The sequence below is a fragment of the Sus scrofa genome, chromosome 4, assembly GCF_054392235.1.
Source record: "Sus scrofa isolate SSC_HxYL_T2T_F1_AM1 chromosome 4, Sscrofa_HxYL_maternal_Yorkshire_Landrace_v2.0, whole genome shotgun sequence".
Classification (NCBI taxonomy): domain Eukaryota; kingdom Metazoa; phylum Chordata; class Mammalia; order Artiodactyla; family Suidae; genus Sus; species Sus scrofa.
In genome coordinates this window covers 123,618,387-123,644,939 of record NC_139386.1, presented here as the reverse complement: position 1 = coordinate 123,644,939, position 26,553 = coordinate 123,618,387, and the positions used below count along the sequence as shown (strand labels likewise).

Sequence of the window (26,553 nt, the reverse complement as noted above, 5' to 3'; positions counted from 1 at the left end):
TACTTTAGTAATACCTGTTTTAAAAACACAAATATTTGACTGTTTCCTCATTAAAAAATGTACGTCCTACATTTTCCATGTTTGAAAGTATTGAATGTGTGGGTTCTGAGGTCACAAAGTTTAGGTTCAAATTCCAATTCTACCCTTTACTTGTGTGGACAAATGACTTAACCTCTCTAAGCCTATTTCCTCCCATATAAAATAGGGATAATAACAGTACATATCTAGTAAAGGTTTCTATGAAGATAAAAATGAAAAGCAATGATAGCACTGAGCCAATAACCGGCATATAAGTACCAAGTCATTTTTACTCATTTTTAGCATTTAGCCATATTTGCTACTGCAAGTAAGAATACACAATTTGACTAAGATAACCAAACACATCGCCTACAACTAAATATGCAAATATTCCTAAATTTTCTCTAACACTGAGTAGATATTTTACAGTGCTTTAAAATCTTTTAAATCTCTACCTATAGTAGAAAATCTAAGCCATATCACAGAATCCAAACTACTATATATAAAATAGATAAACAACATTAAGTCCTACTGTATAGCACAGGGAACTATATTCAGTATCTTGTAATAAACTATAATGGAAAAGAATCTGAAAAAGAAGGTATGTGTGTGTGTATGCATATAATAGTGATTTAGTTATACATATATATACACACACATATATGTATGTATATGTATAACTCAATCACTTTGCTGTACCCCAAAAACTAACACAACATTGTAAATCAACTATACTTGAATAAAAAAATAAACCATATGATAGAACACGCAAAGCTTTCCACAATTTTGCCTACACCACATTCCCTCCCCCTTTAGCCCACTGCCATTCCCCCATTCCACATGCCCAGCCTGTCACCATTTTCAAAGTAGGCCAGATGCTCAAAGTTTGGGGTAGTATTATCCCCAGGGAGATGAGTCAAGAAATATTACACTACCTTGACACTTGTTCTTCAAAACATCATTTGCCAAGACTTGAAACAAAATATAATTCTTATTAATATGTGTTGCAGGACCTACCCAGGCAGTTTTAAGGATAAATTAGACATTCAAACTCATAAAACTACCTTAGGCTACACTTGGCATCAGACTGACCACGGATGTGGAACAGGAACCAGAGCACACGTGCAAGGCACCATGAAGCATTCTTTTTCAATGGGAGGTCTTGGCAGAAGTTTACTCGGCTGCCCAGGAGCTATTCTCTTTAACCCCCTCCACCTCCCTGGAGAAAGCTCAGTCCAAGGAGATGAGATTCATATAGGACAGGTCATCCACAAGAGCCCATATCTCTTACAGTAACCCCAAAGTCCTGCTTCTAGCATCCCTTCAAGAGATCTGCCAATGTCACTACACTCAGGGAACCCTGAAGATACAGCTTCTTACCAGGTATTTACAGTTTCTTCCAGATCCAAAGGCAGTTTACCAACCAGAAATCACTTCCGCCCTAAGCGTATTACCTTATAACATAGTTGACAATACCTTTACCTAATTTCCAGAGAAGCAAAGTTAGAAGGTCAACCAAAGTCAGATTGTCAGGCAAAAAAGGAAGAGGGTTTAATAATGCTTCAGCCACAAATGCATATCTTAAAAAGAGCAACTGCAGTAGGCTCTCCTTAAAAGGAGGGATATGGGGAAAGTTGAGGGAAAAAAATACGAAGATAATTTTTTTGAATATACTTACCATCATCAGCTGCACCACCTGCTAGAAATATGTAGTAGCTAGCGTTTAGATCGAATCTATTCTTCACCCCAGGAAGGGTAATGTTTCTTCTGAAAGAACACTGCATGACACCATCTGCCAACCTCCAAGCCATATCCTCAAGAGAATCCTGCAAACACACACAATGGGTCTTCTCAGCACTTTCCAAAAATGTGCTAAAAATAAGATATGATCAAAATCCTGGCCTGTTCAATTTCCTTTCCCTAAGATCCTCTGTGCATGTTTTGTCTTCAATGTCATTGTTTTTCTACTTCCTCTTTGAAAAGTACAAGAAACACATTCTTCCAGTTTATTTATCTTTATCCCATTTGGCAAAAATAGCATTTTTACTACCTAGGTTAGAAACTTTTGGCAGATGCACTAACTCCATATGGCCACTAACACATGATCAGAAACAATGAAGAAACAATTAGCAAGTAGTACCCTAGTAGCCAAAATGCAACATGCAACTGGGGAGAAGTTTCAACCCCATGAGAAAGTTATGCTGAGAACATAATGCATCATTACATAACAGTACTGCTCTATCAGAGCTCACTTACTTCTCAATTGCTGTGTGAAAATGACACTTCTCTACCAGAAATAGGCCACCTTTGGCACAGGTGCCAACAATGGGCACTTAAGACAACTGCCTAAGACACTAAACCGGTCTCCACCACATGTGCACCTCTTTCTCACCAGTCAAGAAATTGTGTAACTAACCGAGTTCCTGTTGTGGCTCAGTGGTTAACAAATCCGACTAAGAACCATGAGGTAGTAGGTTCGATCCCTGGCCTTGCTCAGTGGGTTAAGGATCCAGTGTTACCATGAGCTGTGGTGCAGACACGGCTCAGATCCCATGTTGCTGTGGCTCTGGCGTAGGCCAGCGGCTACAGCTCGGATTCGGCCCCTAGCCTGGGAACCTCCATATGCCTCGGGTGTGGCCCCAGAAAAGCCAAAAGAAAAAGAAAAGAAATTGTGCAACTAACCTAAGCTTCTTCTTAAAAATCTGTCTGTAAGGCTTTTGAAAAGGGGCTGATGCTTGACCCTCTTAACAAACCACAAAATATTTTTTATAAGATGAAACAAAAAAGACACAAGCAAGAATTCATCTTTTCCTAAAAGAGGTAATTGTTTTATGCTTTCTAAGATAGAAAAGGGGCGTGGTGACTACAGTTAATAATAATGTATCAAAACAGCATAGACATATACATATACGAATACACAGCTAGATAGACAGAGGTTGCAGAAAGGTTTCTCCCAGGCTACCATAAGAAATGAACCCTGCTGCCGGGCCCCTGCTTGGTCCCTGCTGCCAACTGCAGGTTTGGAATGTATCTTGCACCACAGCCATGCCTCTGTCGGCTGCACAGCCAGAAAGCAGACTGCCCAGATGGAGATTCCAGAATTTTCACACCTACCTTAGAGTCCATTATAGGGTGACTTCGCCCTGTCAAACGGGAAGGTTGTATGTGCACAATCTGGTCTTCACGAATACACATATAAGCATCATCATCACCCTGAAAAACAAGCGCAAATGAGAAAAAGTTCAAGGAAATGCCAACACTCCATTTCTTAGAAAAAGTCCCTGATGAAATCAAATAATAACTGATACCTTTAAAACATAATTTACTGACTCGATCTTAAGGATACTATAAATTCTAGAGAATCGGCTGTCTGACATATTAATTAAAAATGATTTTGCTATAATGCAATACAATTTCAGTGTGAAAAACAGATTCAAAGAGACATAGAACAAGGTTATATGTCCAGAATCCACACCAACTGAACACCATTGTTAATGCTTTCATATATATTCATCGAAACCTATTTGTATGTATAACCTATTTTTCTCCCCAAATGGGAAAATACACAGTTTTGTTAACTTTTTTCACTAAACTTTTCCTAAACATTGTTCTGGATGCTTATTTTTAAGTAAATGTGTCCTACAAATTTTCATAACTGTAAGTACACTGCATTATATTGGGTTGGGGGGGTAATTTTTAAGATGAAAGATCCTATAATCAAACATTGTTAATACTATACACACTTAATAGAATTACTACTACGTATTGAGACCAAACTGTCCAAGCTCAAGGGGGCATTCATTGTCAGTCTAATCCTTATCCATCCTTTAGTTTCCAATATTCCTTACCTCTAGAAGTTCAACATGACTTAAAGTGACTATCAGAGTATCTTTAAAGTACCGTTAAGTCATGGTACAAATGGATAATCTGGATTTTAAGTTATTTATATAGTTTGGGTTCTTCTGTTTATTCTAAATTTTCCCCACAAACTACCTAACAAGGCCTTTTATGTGCTTTAGTCACTAAATTGCTTATCAAGATCTAAGACTAACCAGTTATAAAAATTTTTGCTGTAAATACTAATGTGATATCCTAACTTTTTTATTTTTTAAAGTTTCATTTTTGAGAAGTCTCAAGCTCATAATCTCCGTAAAGCCATTATCCCCTGTTACACCTCTTGCATTCAAATTAGAATAAGCACAACTCAAAATAAGAAATTTGGAGTCAGCAGAAGTTGACCATGGTAAATCAACTGTAGTTTAATAAAAAAAATTAAAAAAAAAAAAAACAAATTTGGAGTCATCATAGCCTAATGCAGGAGTCTATGCACCACAACACACAGACCAACTTCAGCCTGATGCCTGTTTTTTGTGCAGGCCACAGGCCAAGGATGGTGTTTACACATCTAAATGTCTTTTTTTAATTAAAAGAATAACATTTCATGACCGTTAAAAATATATTAAATCCAAATTTCAGTGCCAGTAAATAATTTTATTGGAATACATCCATACCTACTAATTCACGGACCACCTATGGCTGCTTTAGCTCTGCGACAACAGCTGCGTGGCTGCTGCAGAGACCATGTGGCCAACAGATTCTAAAGTAGTTGCTATCTGGACCTCTCCAGAAAAAGTGGAATCTGATTTAAATAGTATGTTTTCTAGAATGTTTATCATTAATGGGGCGTAGGAACTTTGTTGTTACTTTAAACAAAATTTAATATAACAAACTAGTTGATTTTTGAGGCAAACCGATGATAAGAAGTCGACTAACTCATCAAGGCAGCCCTCCCACATACTGGAGGGAGGATGGCGAGGCAGGGGAGGTCACGCTCAGTTCTCACTTCTCTACTACGAGGGTAAGAGAAGGTGCCAGGACAACCCTGGGCTCCAGGCAGGTGTAGAAACAACAAATGTGGAGTGTGAAAGGGCACATATAATGATGTCCAACCAAATTCCTGGATGGGATAGAACCTTTTCCCCCTGTTTGTTGTTCTCAATTCAAATGTTTAGACTGAATTCTATGAGGAAATATTATGTGGATCTTGTGGGAGAAATAAAGATAACTACATAGTTCGTACAGTCAAAGCCTACCGTTTTTGGTTTTTGGTTTCAATGGCCGCACTGGCAGCATATAGACGTTCTGAGCCAGGGACTGAATCCAAACCACAGGTAGGGCAATGCCAGATCCCTTAACATGGCACTGGGCTGGGGATTCAACCAATGCTTCCACAGTGACCCGAGCCACTGCAGTCTCACTGTGCCACAGTTAGGAACTCCCAAAGACTATGTTTTAACAGAGTAGACAGTTTAAATAGTGTATGAAATAGGACAAAACAGAGAATTAAACAAAGTGCTACAGAAAGACAATTTAGGCAGGGTCAAAGGGCTAAAAAGCCTTCTCAGAAGACAATATTAACCAGGCCTTGGGGGGGGGAAAGACATTTATATGTGGATAAGGTAAAACTGTGATTAAGGAAAAAGTTTCCCAAACTGAGGAACTTCCAGGACTAAATATATAGAAATATAAAATATATATGTAACTGTTAGAAAACAGGCAGTTTTGTTAGCCAAAACAGATATAGGGTGGACTTCCCGTTGTAGCTCAGTGGTTAACAAACCCAACTAATATCCATGAAGATGCGGGTTTGATCCCTGGCCTTGTTCAGTTGGTTAAGGATCCAGTGTTGCCATGAGCTGTGGTATAGGTCACAGACATGGCTTGGGTCTGGCATTGCTGTGGCGTAAGCTGGCAGCTACAGCTCCGATTAGACCCCTAGCCTGGGAACCTCCACATGCCGCAGGTGCGGCCCTTTAAAAAAAAAAAAAAAAAAAAAAAAAAAAACAGATATAGGGTAAGGCCAGAAACACCAACAAGGAATTTGAAGAGTTCTGAAAGTCATGCCATAGGAAAAAAAAAAAAAAAAAAAAAAAAATGCCCTATAACTACTAAAGGTTCACCAATGGCTTTGAGGGCTAGGACTAAAATTATCTCAAATTTGGTCAAAATTTTAACCTGAATCTATTGTAAAAATTGTGAGACGGTCTACAAAACAACTGGCCTTAAATAAAAAAAAAATCAAGAAAAAAGGTAGAGTTAAATTGTTCTAAAATAAAAGAGATTAAGGACATAAAACGATTAAATGCCTTGAGTGATAACTAATGAGATCTAGATCAGAAATTCAAAAGTATATATGCGTGACCTTACTGTGGAAACTGGAATATAGACTGCATAAAATGATTATGCCACTGTGATAGAGAGATTATGATAATTGGAGGAGAATGTCTTTCTGAAGAGACACATGCCGAAAACTAGATAGAAAATGTCATGGTATCTACAACTTGACTTTCACATAGGTCAGGGGAAAAGTGTGTGTTTATATTCAGCAATTAAGTTAATCTACACACAAACACACAGATTGTTGTACTACTTCCTGGTGCTTACTAGTACTTGTACTTATTAGTCTCAAATTTCATATAGGTTTAAACCTTTCAAAACAAAAAGGTGGAGTGGGGGAGAGAACGAAGAACCTGAGAAGTGAATAAAAAAGAGAAATGGAAACCACAAAGCATCCTCGAGCACCAGAGAAGGTGGCAGGAGCAACGGACGAGATGGTCCATATATTGCCTAGGACAGTATCCGACAAGAAGCAAGGAATCAAGGAATCGGTAACAGTAATTAATTATTGCTGTTGATCACCAAGCATGAAAAACACAAGAAGAGGAGGGTAGATAATAAACTCAGCATTACAGAGGATGCTCTGTGTTGTCCGGAACACTCATCTGGAAGAGACCACCCCACAGCTGGAAATCCCAATCTGGACACACACAAGAGAAGTCGGGATGGGAGCACTCTGGAACAGGAGTGTGGAGAAACTACTTCTAGAATAAGACAGCAGTGGGCAGGAGAAGGCAGAGAACAGAAGCAAGTATACTTGTACACTTTATCTCATTTGGCAAAATATCTGAGATGAGCGAGATGTGTGTGCTTTGAAATTTGGTTAAAATTCAAATATTCGCAAATCATTGTTAACAAAAATATGGAAAGTTGTACTTTCGTCAATTTCAGTGATGAGGTCTGATGCCAAAACAAATGCTATCATTAACTTTCCAACTGAAAAATGGTATAATTTTAGGCTATCTAATCAGTATTCATAACATCAGACAAATTCAGTACTTAAATTTACATAACCTACTGATAAGAAATATGTCATAAAAATATCCTAAAAATTTTAAATAACCAAAAATAGAAATAACTACTTTAAAAATATTTTTTGATGATGATTTATTTCCCCCAGTCTAGGCAAACAGGTGTACAGATGATTTTAATCATTAAATAGGATTGCTCTGTAAATCAACTGCACCTGCATAACTAAGTCTTTTTTTATAAACATTTTTGATGAGTACTATACTAGAAACATAAGATTTCTAAGTAAGATAAATATATCTTGAATCAGAGATAAATGCTTTTGTGCCATCTATGCCCACAACTCAGAGGAGAAATCACTGGTCTACTTGTAGGCTCCTCATCACAACACTCACTGCAATCCTCTTGCTGTAGGATTTTATGTGACCAGAAAAGAAATGTGCTAGTATACTATTTCATGAGGGTTGGCTATAAAGCGACTAGATGGTCTTTATTTCAGGGACTAGAACACATAACTAAATGTGTACTCTTCCTCAGACATGAACCTTAAGGAAATTACACATTTATTCCAACAAGGCTACCACTGTTAATCCATGCTGGACTCATCTTCAAAATTTCCTTCCTAACCAGTCCTACTCACACAGGTACTACCACCATCATTCCTTATTGCTTTATTTTATTTTTATTTTTTATTTGTTACCCAGACTCCTAATACACCTCGTGCCCCCAACTTGGTTTGTTTTTGCCAGAACAGAGAATACCCTAAAGAACATGCTGCAGGTCTAATGGTAATTACAAAAGGGAAGTGGGGGAAATGTTTTGAACAACTGTAACATCATATGAACAAGTAAAATTTCCCATAAAAGCAATTCTAAAAGAGAGTCATGATTTCTTACATGTTATTTTTAGACATATCTGCTAGCCTATGACATCTCTGTTATCTCACAGGTTTAAGGTATGCCCCCTGCTGAACGAAAACGGTAACGAGTGCACTGTGGACCTAGAGAGTGAAATACACAGGTCATGTCGTATATTGCAATGGCATCCCTTAAAAAAAGGTACTGTGGCTTCCTGCAATATTTACAGCCAGCCTAAAAAGGACCACTGCAATCAGCATGCACTTTTAAGGAAAATATTTCTTCTTCTATCACAGAACCTTAGAGTTCCTTTTTTTTTTTTTTTTCTTTTTTTTAATATGATTTCCTGGAATTCCTGCCATGATGCAGGAAGTTAAGAATCTGACTACAGCAGCCTGGAGTGCTGTGGAGGTGGAGGTGCGATCCCCTGCCAGGAGTGGTGGGTTAAAGGATCCGGTGTTGCCACAGCTGCAGTATACTTCACAGCTGCAGCTCAGATTCAATCCCTGGCCCTGGAACTTCCATACACCACAGGTGTGGCCATAAAATTAAATTTAAAAAAAAAAGGGGGAATTATCATTTCCAAATAAAAGTGATATTAGGTTTAAAACCTGACAAAAACTCTCAAGACTTCTTGGGTTTGCAAATGTGGAAGCTCGAGGCTTTCTCCGTTTGAGGCCTTTGCCCCCACCATGGCCAGCTCTACTTGAACACGACTGATGCAAGTCGTAGACTTTTTCACCCCATTTTTTCAAGTTTTATGGAAGTATAGCTGATTTACAGTATTGTGATAATTAATTTCTGCTGCACAACAAAATGATTCGGTTATACATGTACACATATCCATTCTCTTTCAGATTCTCTTCCCACACTGATTATCGCAGAATATCGGGTACAGTTCCCCGTGCTGCACAGCAGGCCCCCCTGTTCCTCCTCCTCCCTGGGAGATCAGAAAGCTACTGCAGCACCCTGCTCTCCACACCACAGCACGAGACTGCCACCTACAGAGCCTTTCCACCCACTCAGTGCTACGCAAGGAGAGGGACAATCAAGTGAAAGTCAGTGCTGCCTGCCTTCTGCAGACCTGGTAAAGAATCCATTTATACCTGGACACATCCGTTTTAATTCTCTGTCTGAAAAATATGCCAGTGACCATCAAAATGGGGCAATGATGGCAGCAACCCAGGCTGTAACTGCTGGCCCCTTGCGAAAACTAGCAGTTGAAAAGCATCACAAACAATATGAGATTTTATGCAGAGCAACTTTTTCTTTTTCTGACTGTGCCCGAGGCATGAGGAAGTTTCTGGGCCAGGGATCAAACTCTCACCACAGCAGTAACACTGGATCCTGAACCCACTGAGACACCAGGAACTCCCAGAGTAACTTTTCCTTAACTTCGTTTCCTCCTTTAGCACAGAGGTAGAAAGACAGAGGTAGCAGAAAGACAAAGCGGCAAATCCAATGGAAATCAAATGATTTTCCCTACATTCCTCAGGACAGCCTTGTTCTTAGAGGTGTGTAACTGCCCAACTCAAAGGTACTTAACCGAAGTTCGTTTTCTCCCACCTCCCTTAAGTATGATAATTTGACTCTGGAACAAACGACTAAACTGCTGTTGACTGGAGCTCACTCCGGTGACTCTTTCATTAGCGCTTATGTAAATGAGAGGTACAAACCATCCAACGGTCATGAGACAGCGCGAAGGATAAATAGCCTTCACTGGGGCCGCTCATTTCAACCATCACTGACTGGTCATGGCGTGTGAAGGACAAGAAGACGCAGGCAAGCTCCTTCGCTGGGTCACAGTTCAAAGGACTCCTAACACAGAACTTCTTGTTCCCACAGTCTGAAGCATTGAACTAGAAAAATGACAGGGGAAAAAAGTCTTAATTATCAAACAGGCAGTTCATTTCCAATGACAGAAGAGCCACGACCTCGAAGTATGGGTTTTAACAAGAATACCTTTTAATAATAAGGATTCGAATAAAGGAACATTGACACATGCCAAATTAGAAATAACCAAAGCAGTAGTTAGGTTATGAACTTTGAAACTTAATTAATTTTAATGAAAGTTTGGAAGACATAACATTAGCTGGACTGTAATTATGCATGAGTATTAAAATCCCTTTAATACACAAAATATTTCACATTAATTATGTTCTGGAGCAAAGTCCCTGGTAAATTTTGAGAAATTTCTCAGGGAATATTTAAGTCCACACTGACATTCTTGCCTAATACCCTCTAGTTTTCAGAGATGGAATTATTAAAAGCAAACAAAAAACTTTTAGCAAGTTTTTATATTTAGATCATGGATTCAGCTTCTAGAATTCAGTTTCAAATTTCACATTAATACGATAAAAATGTTTACTCCTATATATACCACCACTCCAAATAACAGTAATAACAATTTAGTGGGGGAGAAACAATTACAGTGATTTAACTCAGAGCTCCTTGGCATGGCAAGTAAGAAAAAGAGTACTGAAAAATCTCACGTTTACAACTCAACAGAGCAAGCAAACGAGCAGTCATCTTGGCTAGAATGAGCTGTGACAGTTCATTTCAGAAGAGAGCTGAACAGATTTAATGGGGACTATACAGGAAAAAAACTCTGATTTTTTTCTTCTACTCTGCGAATAGTTATAGCCACCCAATAGGTGTGGGTTTTTCCAGACCAATAACTCTCTGCAGACACCCACTGGGTGTCCTACAATCCAGTTTTCTCCTGACACTATCTGAATTCAGTGTCAGATCCCACTGGTTAAGTGCTCAGGCCCACAAAACGGCACCCACTTCAGATGCCAGTCACAGATGCCAGTCACATGCCCCAGGCTGTCACCTGTATTTCTGAACAGTCAGCCAAATATTGAAGGTTTCCACGATCCCCTCCTCAGGTTAGATAATTTATTAAGATGGCTCACAGAACTCAGGAAAAGAGTCTAGTTACTAGATTTATTTTTTCACTTACCAGTTTATTATAAAAGGATATGGACCCAGGAAGGGCCGTAGAGCGGTACATAGGAAGGGAGGTGAGTCACCACCCTCCCAGCACCTCCAAGGGGTCTATGACCCAGAAGCTCTCTGAACCCCATACTTTTGGGGTTCCACCATGTGGGCATGATGGATTATGAGCTCAATTTTCAGCCCCCCTCCTCTCTCTGGAGAATGGGATTGTGGGGGGGAACCAAAAAGCTGAGAGCTTCTAATCCTGGCCCTTTTGGAGACCAGTCCCCATACAGGAGTTTACCAAGAGTCACCTTAGAACAAAAGATGCCCCCATCATCCAGGAAATTCCAAGAGATTTAGCAGCTCTATAGCAGGAACTGAGGTCAAAGGTCAATTACAAGCAGGAACCAGGGCAGAAGCATATACACACACACACATCTTATTATATATTATTATAACATATTCTTATATACCATATATGTATACATATACATACATCTTATTATTTCACAGGAACTTAAAGAGAAATCAGAGTAGGGGAGTTCCCGTTGTGGCTCAGTGGTTAATGAAACCGACTGGCAATCATGAGGTTGCAGGTTCGATCCCTGGCCTCGCTCAGTGGGTTAAGGATCTGGCATTGGCTGTGGTGCAGACCGGCAGCTACAGCTCTAATTCTGCCCCTAGCCTGGGAACCTCCATATGCTGTGAGTGCAGCCCTTAAAAAAAAAAAAAAAAGACAAGAGACAAGAGACAAGAGAAATCACAGTAAATGGGTGCGAACAAGCCCCTAGGAGCTAGGAAATGTGTGTTTTGGTCTCTGCTCTCCCCTCTACTCATCACATTTGCTAACGAACCTATTCTCTCAGGGTCTCTGTACCTTTAACTATGCAACAGGGACTGAAGGAAACAGACTTCGAGGTCTCCTCCAGCTCTGGGCAAATGCAACCATCCTATGACTCTGAATAAACTTCCCTAAAATTAGAGATAATAATTTCCTATTGTATTTGTGGTGCAGAGATACAGTAAAAGGCTCCAACAAGAACTAATGCCTTCTATACGCATATACATAATGATAATAAGCTTGTCAATAGATTCCTAGTGGGAAGCTCGGGTCCAAACTGATCGTGGACTCCCCTAAAGCAGCTTTTAAATAAACATTAAGACTAAGTAAACTGACAATTAGTGCAAATAATCGACAGAATTTTTTGGTCAAACAGAAGTTCATAATAAGGTAATCAAATGTCCCACCATACACTGCATAATGTAGAAAAGAAAGAAAACAAAATGAGACCTAATATAGGAGTACAAGAGCTTTATTTTGTCTTTCCTATGAGAACAAAGAGTTATAAAAGACAAGAAAGGGAAGAAAAAGAAAATATGAACTCATATTTACTGAACATCTATTAAATGCCAAGCAATTAGAAACCTTAGATGCATTATACTGCTTAATTCTCATAGTGATACTAGGTAAGAACTAGATATTATTACTTCTCATTTTATAGGTAAAGAAACAGACTTTGAGAATCAAGTAATTTGTCCAAAGCCAAACAAAAAATGGACAAATCAAGATTCAGGCCCAAGTTTTGGTCTTACAACTATATTATCCTGCCTTAAGAAATTTTTCATTATATTCACTTCTGAATTGATAAGTATAATGTATCAGAAATGCCTTCAGTAAAAATTTCCAATGTTTCTAATATGTATTACCCTTTCTAAGAAAAACTAAAAACAGAATTACCATTTGATCCAGCAATCCCACTCCTAGGCATATACCCAGAGAAAACCATGACTCGAAAAGACAGATGTACTCCAATGTTCATTGCAGCACTATTTGCAATAGCCAAGACATGGAAACAACCTATTTCCTTCAACAGAGAAGTGCATCAAGAAGATGCGGTACATATACATAATGGAATATTACTCAGCAATTAAAAGGAATGAAATAATGGCATTTTTAGCAACATGGATGGACCTAGAAATTATCATGCTAAGTGAGGTCAGTCAGACAATGAGACACCAGCATTGTATGCTATCACTGACATGTGGAATCTGAAAAAAGGACAGAATGAACTTCTTTACAGAACAGACAATGACTCAAAGACTTTGAAAAAACTTATGGTTTCCAAAGGAGACAGTTGGGGGGGTGGGGAGATGCACTGGGGGTGTGGGAGGGAAGTCCTATAAAATTGGATTGTGATGATCATTGTACAACCATAAACGTAATAAATTCATTGAGTAATAAATTTTTTTTTTTTTTGCTTTTTGCTTTTTGCTTTTAAGGATGCACCTGTGGCATATGGAAGTTCCAAGGCTAGGGGTCAAATGGGAACTGCAGCTGCTGGCCTATACCACAGCCATGGCAATATCGGGTCGTTAACCCACTGGGCGAGGCCAGGGATTGAACCCACATCCTCATGGATACTAGTCAGATTCATAACCCACCGAGTCAGAACAGGAACTCCCTTAACCATAATTATTTTGAATCAGAGGGCCCAAAGGGAATTCTAGCTGATAAGCCTGCAAGAGTTTCTGTGTTTTGGCCTTAATGAAGTAAGATCAAAGAATTATATCACCATTTCAAGATTCTCTTCTAAATCTTGTCTAAATTTAGCTTCAGCTTTAAGCTCCCTCTCCATATTTGTTATTTGGCAACAACAAAAGAAAGCTGCTGCTTCAGATTTTTTTTTCAAATGAAAACGTAACCTCTGCTAGTATAGACTACATGCGATTGTCATAACCACACCTTAAATGTACAGTGTCTTGCACTCCCCTTATTCTAACCTGTAAGTCACAATGCTGCAATGAAAACTTCCTCCTGATTTCCTGAAGGGAATCCAAAAACTTGCTCCCACAATCCAGGACAGTTACTTCTCTGCACGTTCCTGAGCACAGAACCACAATTTCCAAGGAATCGGTTCCTTTAGATTGCATTTGGTAAAACCATAAAAAAAAATTACTTACTGATTTGGTTAAATGGGAGATTGGAGACAATGTTGGCATGGGTGCTACTGTAGCTTCAGGTGTTGTAAAAGGAGGTACATTTGGTCGTGAAATCACAGGACCAGGAATCTTCACCCAGTAGATCTTGTACTTCTCAACGACCGTGACTCTAAAGTGCAGTACCAGTGAGATAAGCGTTTAGGCAGAACCATGATTGTGGCTCATCATAATCAAACCAAGGAAAAAAAAGAATGAACCACAGACATAAAACTAAGTAGAGGTGTACTTCGGAGATATTTCAGGTTTTGTTTCAGACCACTACAATAAAGTAAATATCACAATACAGTGAGTCACAGAATTTTTTGGTTTTTCAGTGCATATAAAACTTATGTTTACGCTATACATAAGTGTAAACTATACATAAGTGCACTATTAAGTATACAACAGCACTGTCAAAAAAAAAAAAAAACACATAAATACCTTAATTTAAAAAGACCTCATTGCCGGGAGTTCCTGTTGTGGCTCAAATCCAACTAGTATCCATGAGGATGTCAGTTCAATCCCCGGCCTCTCCAGCATTGCTGTGAGCTGTGGTGTCGGCCGCACACGTAGCTCGGATCTCGCACTGCTATGGCTGCGATGTAGGCCCACAGCTACAGCTCCAATTTGACCCCTAGCCTAGGAACTTCCACATGCAGCAGGTGTGGCCCTAAAAAGCAAAAAAACAAACAAACAAAAAAAAAAACTCGTTGCTAAAAAATACTATCATCCGAGCCTTTAGCAAATTAGAGCAGTAACATCAAAGATCACCAATCACAATAAATATAAAAATGATGAAAAAGTATGAAATATTTTCATCTTTGACAATTACCAAAATGTGGCACAGAGACACAAAGTGAGCAAATGCTATTGGAAAAATAGCACCCACAGACCTACCTGCTTGATGCCAGGTTGCCGCAAACCTTCAATGTGTAAAAGAAAATCGCCGTATCTGTGAAGCCCAATAATGCAAAGCGCAATAAAACAAGAATGCCTGTGGTACTTAACAGTACCACTAATTTTGTATGAAGCAAATCTCCAATGACCTTCTTCCACCTCATCACTCTGTGAACTTCTATTGCTCCCTCTTTCTCTCACTCCTTCTCTTGCTCTTCTCTTACTTGTCTGTTCTTTAGACAAATTCACAGCAGCCACGAATGCCAGACCACAGACTCAACTGCATAGATTTGTTCTCTCTGACATATAAACTGACTATTATTACACTTTTCATGGTGGTGGTTCAAATTATTCCAAAAGGCATGTGTAGCAGGAAGTTACAAGAAGAAGCTCTATAAAAGCTGCATGAGCAACTATCAGCTTTCCTTGGGGTCACGTCCCCTTTTCACATTCCACTCAATGCACAGGTGCAAAGCTGTGTTACTGTGTGCTGCTGACCGGTGCACAAAGTAAAGCAGAAAATAGAGACAGGCTAGGAGAGCAAGTCTCCCTTTAAAATACAACACCACTCAGGAATCATTATATGACTTTGTGACATTCCATTTCCCCTTGTATGTAAGATTAATAGAGAAGCACTAGTCTAATTCTACTGAATTTCATAATTCTGAGAGGCACACAGGATCTTAACTTTTTTCTGACAGTCTAATCTGCAAGTTGTAACGCTAAAAAATATGTCACCAAAATTTCAGAACTGTTTTTTCTATATATTTTCATACTAAATACAGGAACAAATCTAAACAAATTTTAAGTCCATATACCACATGGACTCAAGCACTAACTGATGGGTCTTCATGTGAAAGGCAGTACATACAATAATACTTCATTCACTCAACAAATGTCTATTAAGTGTCTATCAGGTCCTAGGCTAGGTGCTCAGTATATACTGCTGGAAAAAAAAACAAACAAAAAGGCAAAACAACCACTTACATCAGAAAGGTGGTGTCATTAGTATACCAAACCTCTCCCACACAAATGAATGTTCATGGGTATAAAAAATGATGCAGAGTATTATTATTTCAATTATCTAGTTACAGAGTTGTAAAACTCTTCTACTCACAGAAACTTTATGTGATTTGGGGTACTGCTTGGAGCATTCCAATAGACTTTGACTTCTGTTTTTTTGGATGGACTCGTGTGACTCACAGCTGATCCCTGAAATAAAATGGAAAAGAACTACCATTCAGTCACTCAATAGCTCAGTATGGCTTGAACTACCACCACTTTGCAAAGTAATTTATCATTGCATGGCCTTGGCATTCTGGTAAAGACTTTTATTTAGAACAGAAACTCAGGTACTCAATAAATATATGTTGACTGGTTGACACCGAATTAGCAGCTGGCATTATGAATAACTAGTCAGCAGAAATTTAAGAACTGAAGAGAGTTATGAGTTTTGGATGTGTTAATGCTGTGTGGAGCCTTCTAATTATTTCATTTATACTCTAAGTTCATATTTTCATTATTTGATACAAATAGAAGGCAGAAAATAATCCAAAGAAAAAGTTTCTGTCTCCAAATATATAGAATTATATTTTAGTAATTCCTTTCTCTTGAACAATCTTGTTCCCACTGTCATTCATCTGGCAAATTCCTTCCTGTTCTTTGAGGTCTAGCTGAGGTCATCTCCTCCAAGAAGCTCTCTCTCAGCTCCCTCCAGCCTATATGTGGCACCTCTGCCATGCTTTCCACGCACCCTGTGTTTGGTTCTAACCGAAGTCATCATACTGTTACTTCTGTGTCTATCCTATAAGCTGTATGTTCTACTTACGCGCCATATAGCATATGCCCATATGCTTTATTTATGAGTGAGGCTACGAACTCTTCAAAGAACAAGAATAAGTCTTGTTCATCACTATATTCCTTGCTGGAAAGTTCCTGGTATAATAAATGTTCATAGATTAATAAATTACTTACAAAAATTAGACCTATGTTCTACTCTAGAACTGTACCTTCAATATTAATAGCCTCCAAAATTTAATATAACAAAGGTCAATATTATATAAAACATCAAAAGCTATGAAGTCTTCAAGCTATGTTTCTAGGGTGCTGATGTGTAAAGATATATTGCCAGTAGAAAATTTAGAGGGAAAGACTGCTCATTGTGAATCGATCCAGATGTCTGCAGTACATGGGCAATGACACTGTTTATCTTGCAAACACCACCCTGTAGTAAAAGGACCCATGGAACTGAGAGAAGTCAGCTTTAAACGAAATACAAACCCGTATGTCTTCACAGGTCAGAAGCTGTGACACTTCGCTGTCAATTAATGTGAAGGAGCCAATAGGAGGGCCACTCAAATTCTCAGCATCACGTGCTTCTACGAGAAAGCCTTTAAATGGCTTCCCTGACAAAGTAACTGAGAAACAAACAAAAAGAGGTTTAGCAGGAGTTCCCTTGGTGGCTCAGGGGTTAAAAAACTCAACTAGGATCCATGAAGATGCGGGTTCGATTCCTGGCCTCGATCAGTAGGTTGAAGATTCAGTGTTGCCATGAGCTGTGGTGTGGGCCACAGATGTGGCTCAGATCCAGCATTGCTCTGGCTGTGGTGCAGGCTGGCAGCTTTAGCTCCAATTCCACCCCCAGCCTGGGAATTTCCATGTGCCGCAGGTATGGCCCTAAAAAGCAAGAAGAAAAAAAAAAAAAAAAAAGAGGTTCAGCAACATCCCAAGGAAAAAAACTGTTTGGAGGAGGCCTGTCACCACATCAGATGTATACACACAAAACTATTCCAAAAGGGAAAAACAGAAATCATCCTACAAACAAAGAAATTCCATGCTCTGTCCCACAGGACATTGTTCTGTGAGATCTAACAGCCAGTCCATGGAGAAGAAGAGGGATTTAGTTACGATCAGGGGCAGTCCATGGGGCCAAAGAGGTTCAAAAAATGCTGAGTATCACTTACGATGGAGCATGACAGTGGGAGAAAAAAGAATGTATACATGTATGTGTAACTGGGTCACTATGCTGTACGGTAGAAAACAAATTTGTATTGGGGAAATAACAATAAAAAAAAATGCTGAGTAACAGTAAATATTTGCATCTCTACTACAATTCCCTCAGGGCCTTTAACATCCTACTGTGCAGAGTTCCCGGTGTGGCTGAGCAGGTTACAAACCTGACTAGTATCCATGAGGTTGCAGATTCGATCCCTGACCTTGCTCAGTGGGTCAGGGATCCGGCGTTGCCATGAGCTGTGGTGTAGGCCACAGATGAGGCTTGGATCCCACGCTGCTGTGGTTGTGGCATAAGCCAGCAGCTGTAGCTCTGATTTGACCCCTAGCCTGAGAATTTCCATATGCTGCAGATGCAGCCTTTAAAAAGCAGCAAAATAATAATAATAATCCATCCTACTGTGCCATATGAAACTCTAAGAAGTACTGTATATATAATGCATAGTATTCCAAACTGATTTTTCCATACCTCCTTTTTGTTAGAGTATCTGTTAATATTTTGCATTTCTAAAGCTCCAGAAAATAATTTGTAAAATGCTGTTGTAGATATACCTTTACTAGTCACCCTACATTTTGCCAGAAACACAGAGATTATACTATATCAAGAAGGATAAATGTTTAACACCTTAAGCCAGTAAAATAAACTTTATTTTCATATTTTATTGAGTAAACAGTACTGTTAATGAAAACATAGAAAATAATAATGAAAATATATTTTAAAACCTATTCTGAATGGGCAGTAAACATACTACTTAAGTAATATCGTCATCTCTATAGCAGTTAAACACAAAAATGAGAAGTGTAAGATCACAGTATCTTATGAAAACAGGTGAACAGATTTAAACGAAACTGTATAAATCCAACAATACAAAGACTCGACGTGCGACATCTAGTTAACACCAGACAGTACCTTTGATCTGATCTCCTGGCAGGAATGTCGTCTGACTCACTGAAATGTGGTGAACAGGATCAGACTGCGGAGAGTGACCGTGTTCAGGAACCATCCCATGGCATGACTTCGTCACTTTTCCACTGGGATAATTAACCACAGAACTAAGGTGCAACAGAAGTATGAAGGCACCAACGGTAAATCCAGGAACTGCCATCTTAAAAAGAAGATTAAAAGCACATTATTTTCACAAGTAAATAAAATACAAAAGCTTTCATACCACAGGACAGTAAGTTCTAGCCAACTACTTGCTTGCAATAAATCAGTTAAACACCACATTCTCAAATATATGTAATATAAAGAATATGCTGGAGTTCCTGTTGTGGCACAGCAGAAAGGAATCCGACTAGGAACCATGAGGTTTTGGGTTCGATCCCTGGCCTTGCTCGGTGGGTTAAGGATCCAGCATTGCCATCAGCTGTGGTGTAGGTCACAGACATGACTGGGATCTGGGGTTGCTGTGGCTGTGGTGTAGGCCGGCAGCTGTAGCTCTGAATCGACCCCTTAGCCTCGGAACCTCCATGTGCCGCAAGTGCAGCTCTAAAAAAAAAGCAAAAAAAAAAAAAGAATATGCTATATGAAGTCTGACCTGAATTTGAATCTCAGCTCTATCAATTACTGAGACTTTAGGCAAGTCACGTAACCCTCCTTCTTTACCCAAAAAATAAGGAAATGAAAACCCTCCTTCCAAACCTATTTTAATAAAATTCAGATACAGCCAAAAAGTCTGACAAGGAAGATAATAAACGTTAGCTTTTGTTAGCATGATTGGGAAATAATAATCCAATACAAGCAAATGATTCCACTTCATCCTAGAAACCTTAAAGAATAAATAAGAATTGTTTCTCCTGCATTTAAATATGATCACCTGAATAAATCTGATGTGATTCCTCTCAACTTTCCGTTAATCTAATCATGACGACAGAGCAGATAATTTAATTTGCCCCACTGAAAACCGAAGATAATCAAATGCAAGAGACAATATTTTTACTACCTATAGTCAAGATACTTCTGAATTAAGAAACACAACTGTTAGCCCAAGGAATTTTCTTCTCTCATCCAGTTTGTCTGCCTCTTGTCATCTGCCTAATAGAAAACCAGCCCCACCCTCATCTAGCCTACATCAACCACCTAATCTGTGCATATATTCAGAACCTGCAAATCATAGCATTTTACAAGGCTAGAGGTAGATGGGATAAGACATGTTTATGGCAGTAAAGTCCACACAGTGGCTGCAGATGGGCAGAAGCCAAGAAACCCAGAAGCAGTTCATTCTCCATAAAAATGTGGGTTTTCTATACCATTAACTCTGGTCATAGACAAAATAAAAGCATCCTTAGAAACTCCAGGAAAAAATTATCCTTCTATAGTCATGTAAATTACACACCCCACATTGGACTAGAGCTAAACTACAGAAATTCCCTGCTAGACACCAGAAATTGTGCAGGAGCTACACTCTTTTAAGCAGGCCTGAATCTTACATCGGTGGCTATCAAGTAAATAGCTTAGGGTCCAACTGCATATCACTATATTTTATCAAACATTGAAGCTAGACAGAATTCATTTCATTTAAGGATAAGCAAAAGTAACAAACAAAGGAACCATAGAAAAATGAACTAAAGAAAAAAATCTATAGCATAAGAGAAGCTCAAGAGTTCTCCATAGACTCAGAAGAAAAGCACAACTCTGAAAATGATTAATTTCTATAGGAAAAAATATTTAAGAAAATAACTGCTAAAGAATGGAGCAATAGGAAAATTTTCTGTTCAAACATTGCTTCCAGGTCCTTTTGTCGGAGGGAAATCTGCTTTTAGGCTCATACAAGATTTAGTGAAAAGGATCAAAGTCATCATTTTAACCATGTGATCTTGGCCAAGGTATCATGAAGATTAAGCGCAGAAATGCCCCTCGCCTAGAGAACGGTGGAGTGGGAAGAGTTAGTCTGATTTAACACAGACTTATTTTGCACTGACTTCCTGTCAGGTGAAAGTGGAAACAAGACTTGATTTCTAGTCTCTGCTGTGCATTAGGTAGCTCAGTAATGTCAATCAGGTCACTTAATCTCTGTCTCAGTTTCTTCGTTTGCAAAATATAACCAGTGATCTAGAAAAAATTTAGGGTCAATCCTAACATGATTTTAAGAAAGCAAAGTGAAAAAGCATACTGGGAATTTTTAGAACATGGAGTATGAGACAGGAAAGGGAAGTGACTAAGACACCACTACATGTCTTTCATTAGGAAAATATAACAAAGTCAGAGAGGGAAGTAGACAACAGCAAGTCCCTTGACCAAGATAAAATTCTGTTTTCATTACGATGGCCAATGACACTTTTCGGTTAATGATTTAAAGAACAAACTTTTTCAAATAAATACGTTAATTCATTAGCCAACCTATGCCAACAGACTGCATAGTTATAAAAAGGAATAGTTAACTCACAGAAACATCTAAGCTAAAGCTATGGAATGTGGATAGTGAGCTATTATATTACAAGATCATTCCTTCAAGCACTGAAAACACTCTCACCAATTCTGTACGATTTTTACAAGTTTTTAATATTTATATTCTATCATGTATACAATGTAGAGAATAAGAGATACCATAACTTGTATTTTGTCATCCCATGACAAAGACAAACCCATTAGCTTAAAAGGTTAAAAGTTACCCTGAGTCTCTAACTGAAATATTATCAAACCCGATAAGGTTTATACAGTTTTCTTTCTTGCCTGAAAGACAGGCACTTAGTAAAAAGGTACAATGATTTCTTATACCATGCCACATACATACTACATACATGTATGCTTATCTGCATACATCTCACACAAAGATAAAACTGCAAAACAAGTATATTCTTTATTATTTAAATGCCAAATTCTTGTACTTGGATGAAGATCATAATTGTGATTGAGAACCACGGCCATTAATCAGGACAATATATTTATGACAACAAAGTAAAACTCAGATAAAATGAGAAGAATCCAACTGAAAAATATTTAGATGTGAGAAAAAAGATTATGTGTTAATTAAGGATCTTTAAATAAAATGGTCATGAAATGTGTTTTTATTGAGTCTTTTTATTTAAGTGCCTTTTTATCTTTTAAACCATGTCAGATGATTAAGCGAGCAAATAACTAATCAAGTCCAGCTATATTGCATTCAAGCTCTACCTTTTATTATTAGTCATTTGTTTTACATGAAGGCATCAAAGGAGTTCAAAAGTTAACATACACATGAAAACTTGTGGGAACTAGCCTAGTAACACCCACTCTCACCATCCAACCTATAAGTGTGTAAGCACACACTGAGGGTCTTGCTAGCAAGCTTTTCTCAATTTAAAAAAAAAAGTTGCAAAAAAAAGCAAATACTTAACCAAAAGAGTTTCCTATAAAAATCTAAATAATCTGGAAAAGGATTTTTTTTGCTACTGTGTTTTTTTTTACCATGAAGTAAGAAATCCTTTAAAATTATGACCCTGCAAACATTTCAAGAGATGCTATTTACTTTTGCCACATAAAAAAACTCCTGTGTTTCCTATTCCTTCCTTTGTTATGCTGGGTACATTCTACCAGATTGTTATTTCATAACCTACCAATGAATTCTAACCTGAAGTTAAGACAAACAAAAACTATAACTATAGTTCATAAATTAGCTTTTTTCATAATGATTTTCTATAAAAGGGAAAGAATTCTTCACCCAAGTAGTATCTTTACTTTTTTATAGTATTTTTTCTTCTGGTTTTATTGAGCTATAATTGACATGTAAGCACTGTGTAAGTTTAAGGTATACTGTGTAATAATTTGATTTACATACATCATGAAACAATTATCACCATACATCATAAACTTTGTTTTAGTTTAGTGACCATCCATCATGAAAAAAAAAAGTTTTTAATTTTTTAAAATGAAAAATTAATCAAGAGTCACTCTGAGAAAGAAATGGAAATTTTTATTTGAGCCAAAGTAAGGATTACAACCTGGAAGACAGTCTCTCAGAGAGCTCTGAGAACTGCTCCAAAGAGGTAAGGGGGGAGGGCCAGTATATATGTGATTTTGGAGAGGGGCTGCACGTTATCAAGCACACAGCTTGGAGTAAGGCTGTTATTCCAGAGGAACAGATCTCTCGGCTAACGATTACAGTGCTTTTCTAAGTACGGGAACATGCAAGAAACTGGGTTCATGAAATTGTCTCCTGAAAATATCTATCTGAAATCCTGTTCTTCCCGTTCTCCCAAAGCACAGAGTGCCTCATCCAGATTTTCACCCTGAACTCCTTTCAGGGTGAGCCTCGGGGTAGCAGCTGTGACTTGAGGTACACATACCCTGAGAGCTGATGACCTGACTGTTGAGGAAGTGGATGGCGGGCAGCATTCTTTACAATCCCTTCCCTTTGGGTCTTAATTTCTACTGTGGTTTGGGAGGCATTTTGTGACCAAACTGTCCTATGGCACTAGGAATGCTAGAGGATTTCTTGGATAGGCCCCTCAATGGGCTAATACTGAATGAAGCCCAGTGAACAGCAGCCAAAAGTCTCTGGACCACCTGTCTCACTAGTCTGTTATGGTCCAGGAAATGGTTCCCTTCTGCCGATTTTTTCCACATCCAGAGTTACACTGTTACTATCATTCATCTTATAATACTATCCATTTCATCAATTGTGTCAGGTCTCCTTACCACCACCAAATTTATCTGAGGCTTGGTCACACATCTGATAATGTGAGAAACAACAATCTTATAAAATAGGCAGAATGCAAATAACACTGATAGCTAGTAACACTGATAAGGTCATAAGTAAGTATTCAAGCTAAGAACCTCCATTAGATGCCACCCAGTATTTCCCCAGGTCATGTGACTGGGCTGTTCCACACCAATCACTACCTTTAAGGAGAATCATGTGTTGGCAGTGTACATAAACCTCCCCACAAATGTCTACATGCACAAGGTGAGTGGTCCTCAACCCCTTACTGGACTGAGAGAGGAATGCTATCTTCTAAGGAGCTACATGGCTGGAGCCAAAAGAAGAAAAATCAATTTTTATGGTTGAGCAGGTATTTCTGTCTTGGTAGAAGTGTAGTTAACCTATAAGGCAGATGCACAATGCACACCAGAGAGAAGGGAGGTGGCCCAAAGGGGAAGTACAAAGATGTTATGTTTAAATTTCTCCTGTCTTGCCTTAAAATGTGAATATTTATTTCATCATAACCATAATATTAAAACATGGCAGGAGTTCCATCGTGGCTCAGTGGTAACAGACCCAACAAGTATCTATGAGGACGCAGGATCCATCCCCAGCCTCGCTCACTGGCTTAGGCATCTGGTGTTACCTTGAGCTGTGGTGTGGTCACAGATGTAGCTCAGATCTGGTATGGCCGTGGCTGTGGCATAGGCCGGCAGCTGCAACTCTGATTCGACCCCTAGCCTGGGAACTTCCATATGCTGCGGGTACAGACCCAGAAAGACAAGAAAAAAAAAAACGACACTGAAATCCCTAAAGCACCTCAATGCTCCTTTCAGAATTTCCATCAACCACACTGTAAATGTTTAAAGTAAATAACTACTTCTTTTCAATATTATTTTCATTTTATTTTATTACTAATATTTCCTCTTATTTCATTACTAATATTACAATGGCATTATTTTCCTTTACTTCATTATAAGTATAAAATTCTTCAATTAATTTATAAGTTAAACCCACTTTCGCTTCTAGACTTTTGGCCTAGAAACCGAACCATTTATAGTATGTCTTCCATTAAAAACTGGAATTGAAATTCCAAGTTGAATACAAAATTAATTCCAGGAGCTCCCATCATGGCTCAGTCATTAACGAATCTGACTAGGAACCATGAGGTTGCAGGTTCAATCCCTGGCCTCGCTCAGTGGGTTAACGATCTGGCATTGCTATGGCTGTGGTGTAGGCTGGCAGCTACAGCTCCGATTAGACCCCTAGCCTGGGAACCTCCATATGCCGCAGGAACAGCCCTAGAAAAGGTAAAAGACAAAAAACAAACAAACAAAAAAAGAAATTAATTCTGAGACACAGCACATGTGTAATTTCATCATTTCATCTAGGATCTGGGGCAAACCTGGCAGGCCTGTGACCAAAACCTAAAAGGACTGGAGTGGGAGGTACAAATAGTATTCACTTGTAGAGTGGCAGAGTCTGGCAGAAAAAGTTTTAGGAAAGTAGCTAGAACCATAGAAGGATAAGATTGATAAAGTCAGAAAAGTTAAAACTAAGCATGTAGATATACAGGAAGCAGTAAAATTTCTATAATAATATGGAAATGATTACGGTGTCACAATAAAGAGGGAAAGAAAGGTGACAGTGTGAAGAAGAAAAAGAAATAAGTATTGGGAGTTCCCCTTGTGGTGCAACGGAAACGAATCCAACTAGCATCCATGAGGATTCGTGTTCAACCCCTGGGTTGGGGATCCAGCATTGCAGTGAGCTGCTGTGTAGGCTGCAGATGTGGCTTGGATCCCATGTTGCTGTGGCTGTGGTGTAGACTGGCAGCCACAGCTCTGATTTGACCCCTAGCCTGAGAACCTCCATATGCCCCAGGTGCATCCCTAAAAAGAAAAGCAAGAAAGTACCAGGTATTTGATGACAGTCTGGTAGCTACTATATCTTATATAATCCATTTTTAGAGACAAAGATACTGAGACCGGGAGTGTACCCTAAATCATGCACACTCTTAGAGTTAGAACCTAAATCTAAATGCAACATCTGCATTCTCTTCACTCAACATCACTGCTCCCTCCTTGAAGACAGAGGGATGTGGAAAGTAAACAGATACAGCAAGGATCCAAATTTCACAATGAACAATGCAAATGGGGGTTTACTGCGACAAAGGTGAACTCCAAATTGGCCTACTTAATTCAGAATGTTGGGTGCACTCTAAGAGTCTGAGAAACAATGCAGAGATTTCTTTCATAGAACCAAAGCTCTTGAAAGAATGGATATAAAAACAACTATTTCAATGCCTAAAAACACTAACTTGTCAATAAGTGGTAATTGTCATTATTTGTCATCACTATTAATCTTCCATATCACCAGTATGTGCTAATTTCTTTTGAACACTGCTGTGGTTAGACAACTGAGGTTTTCATATATTTATTTTATCTGCATTTAATTTGTTCAAGCTTTCTGAAATATTTCAGAAAATTTGCTTTCCTTCTTTCCAGTAATTTAACTTTACCTTCATAGAAAACTTCTACATCCAGAGTTAAACTGACTTTGATAGCTGAATCTTAAATTATAGGGAAACTGAAAAATAGGTCAAGTATTTCCACGTCCCCAGATTAAAACGTTTCAGACTCCATTTTCACAGCAGGAAACATAGAGAAAAATGATTTTTTAAATTAACAATAGGAGTTATGACATTTTCAGAGAAGGTTCTAAAAAACAAAGAGCATAAAAAATGGCATACTGAATACCAATTTGAGATCTGTCAGGTTTGACAACTTAAAATGGCCAAAAATAATTCTGAAAAAGAATTTAGACTTTAAATGGAAGCAAGAAAAAGTAAAAGGAGAGGTAGAGGGAAAACCACTGAAGCAAAGGGAACGGGGAGCTCTCCAACCTAATTCGGATCCCCTCATCACGGCATCCTCAGAAAATAACTCGTCCTTATTTGCTCTCGAAAAATGACTCAAGCAAATATCTTAATACATATAGAGCATGACCCCCACTATAGTCCTGTCCTCAAAACACTGTTAGGTACTAAGCGGAATGGACCCTTCTCTAAAAACACAAAA

General features: G+C 38.6%; 1 protein-coding gene across 13 annotated transcripts in view; it reads right to left on the bottom strand.

Annotated features, from left to right (window-relative positions):
• Positions 1 to 26,553, bottom strand: part of FRRS1 (ferric chelate reductase 1) — a 103,288-nt gene that overhangs the window by 22,571 nt on the left and 54,164 nt on the right. For 11 of the 13 annotated variants that reach the window (XR_014842713.1, XM_021088475.2, XM_021088480.2 and 8 more), the window contains 7 exons: positions 18,763 to 18,958; positions 17,121 to 17,257; positions 15,958 to 16,052; positions 13,926 to 14,073; positions 9,698 to 9,880; positions 3,133 to 3,231; positions 1,697 to 1,844 (listed from right to left, as the gene is read on the bottom strand). Coding sequence is in view for 12 of the 13 variants with exons in the window: in XM_021088475.2 (XP_020944134.1) it covers positions 1,697 to 1,844; positions 3,133 to 3,231; positions 9,698 to 9,880; positions 13,926 to 14,073; positions 15,958 to 16,052; positions 17,121 to 17,257; positions 18,763 to 18,958 (1,006 nt within the window). In the remaining variant the exon portion in view is untranslated. Of the gene's footprint in view, positions 1 to 1,696; positions 1,845 to 3,132; positions 3,232 to 9,697; positions 9,881 to 13,925; positions 14,074 to 14,840; positions 15,161 to 15,957; positions 16,053 to 17,120; positions 17,258 to 18,762; positions 18,961 to 26,553 lie in introns of those variants that run through there. The other 2 variants (NM_001128486.1, XM_085020245.1) reach the window with 2 other exon arrangements.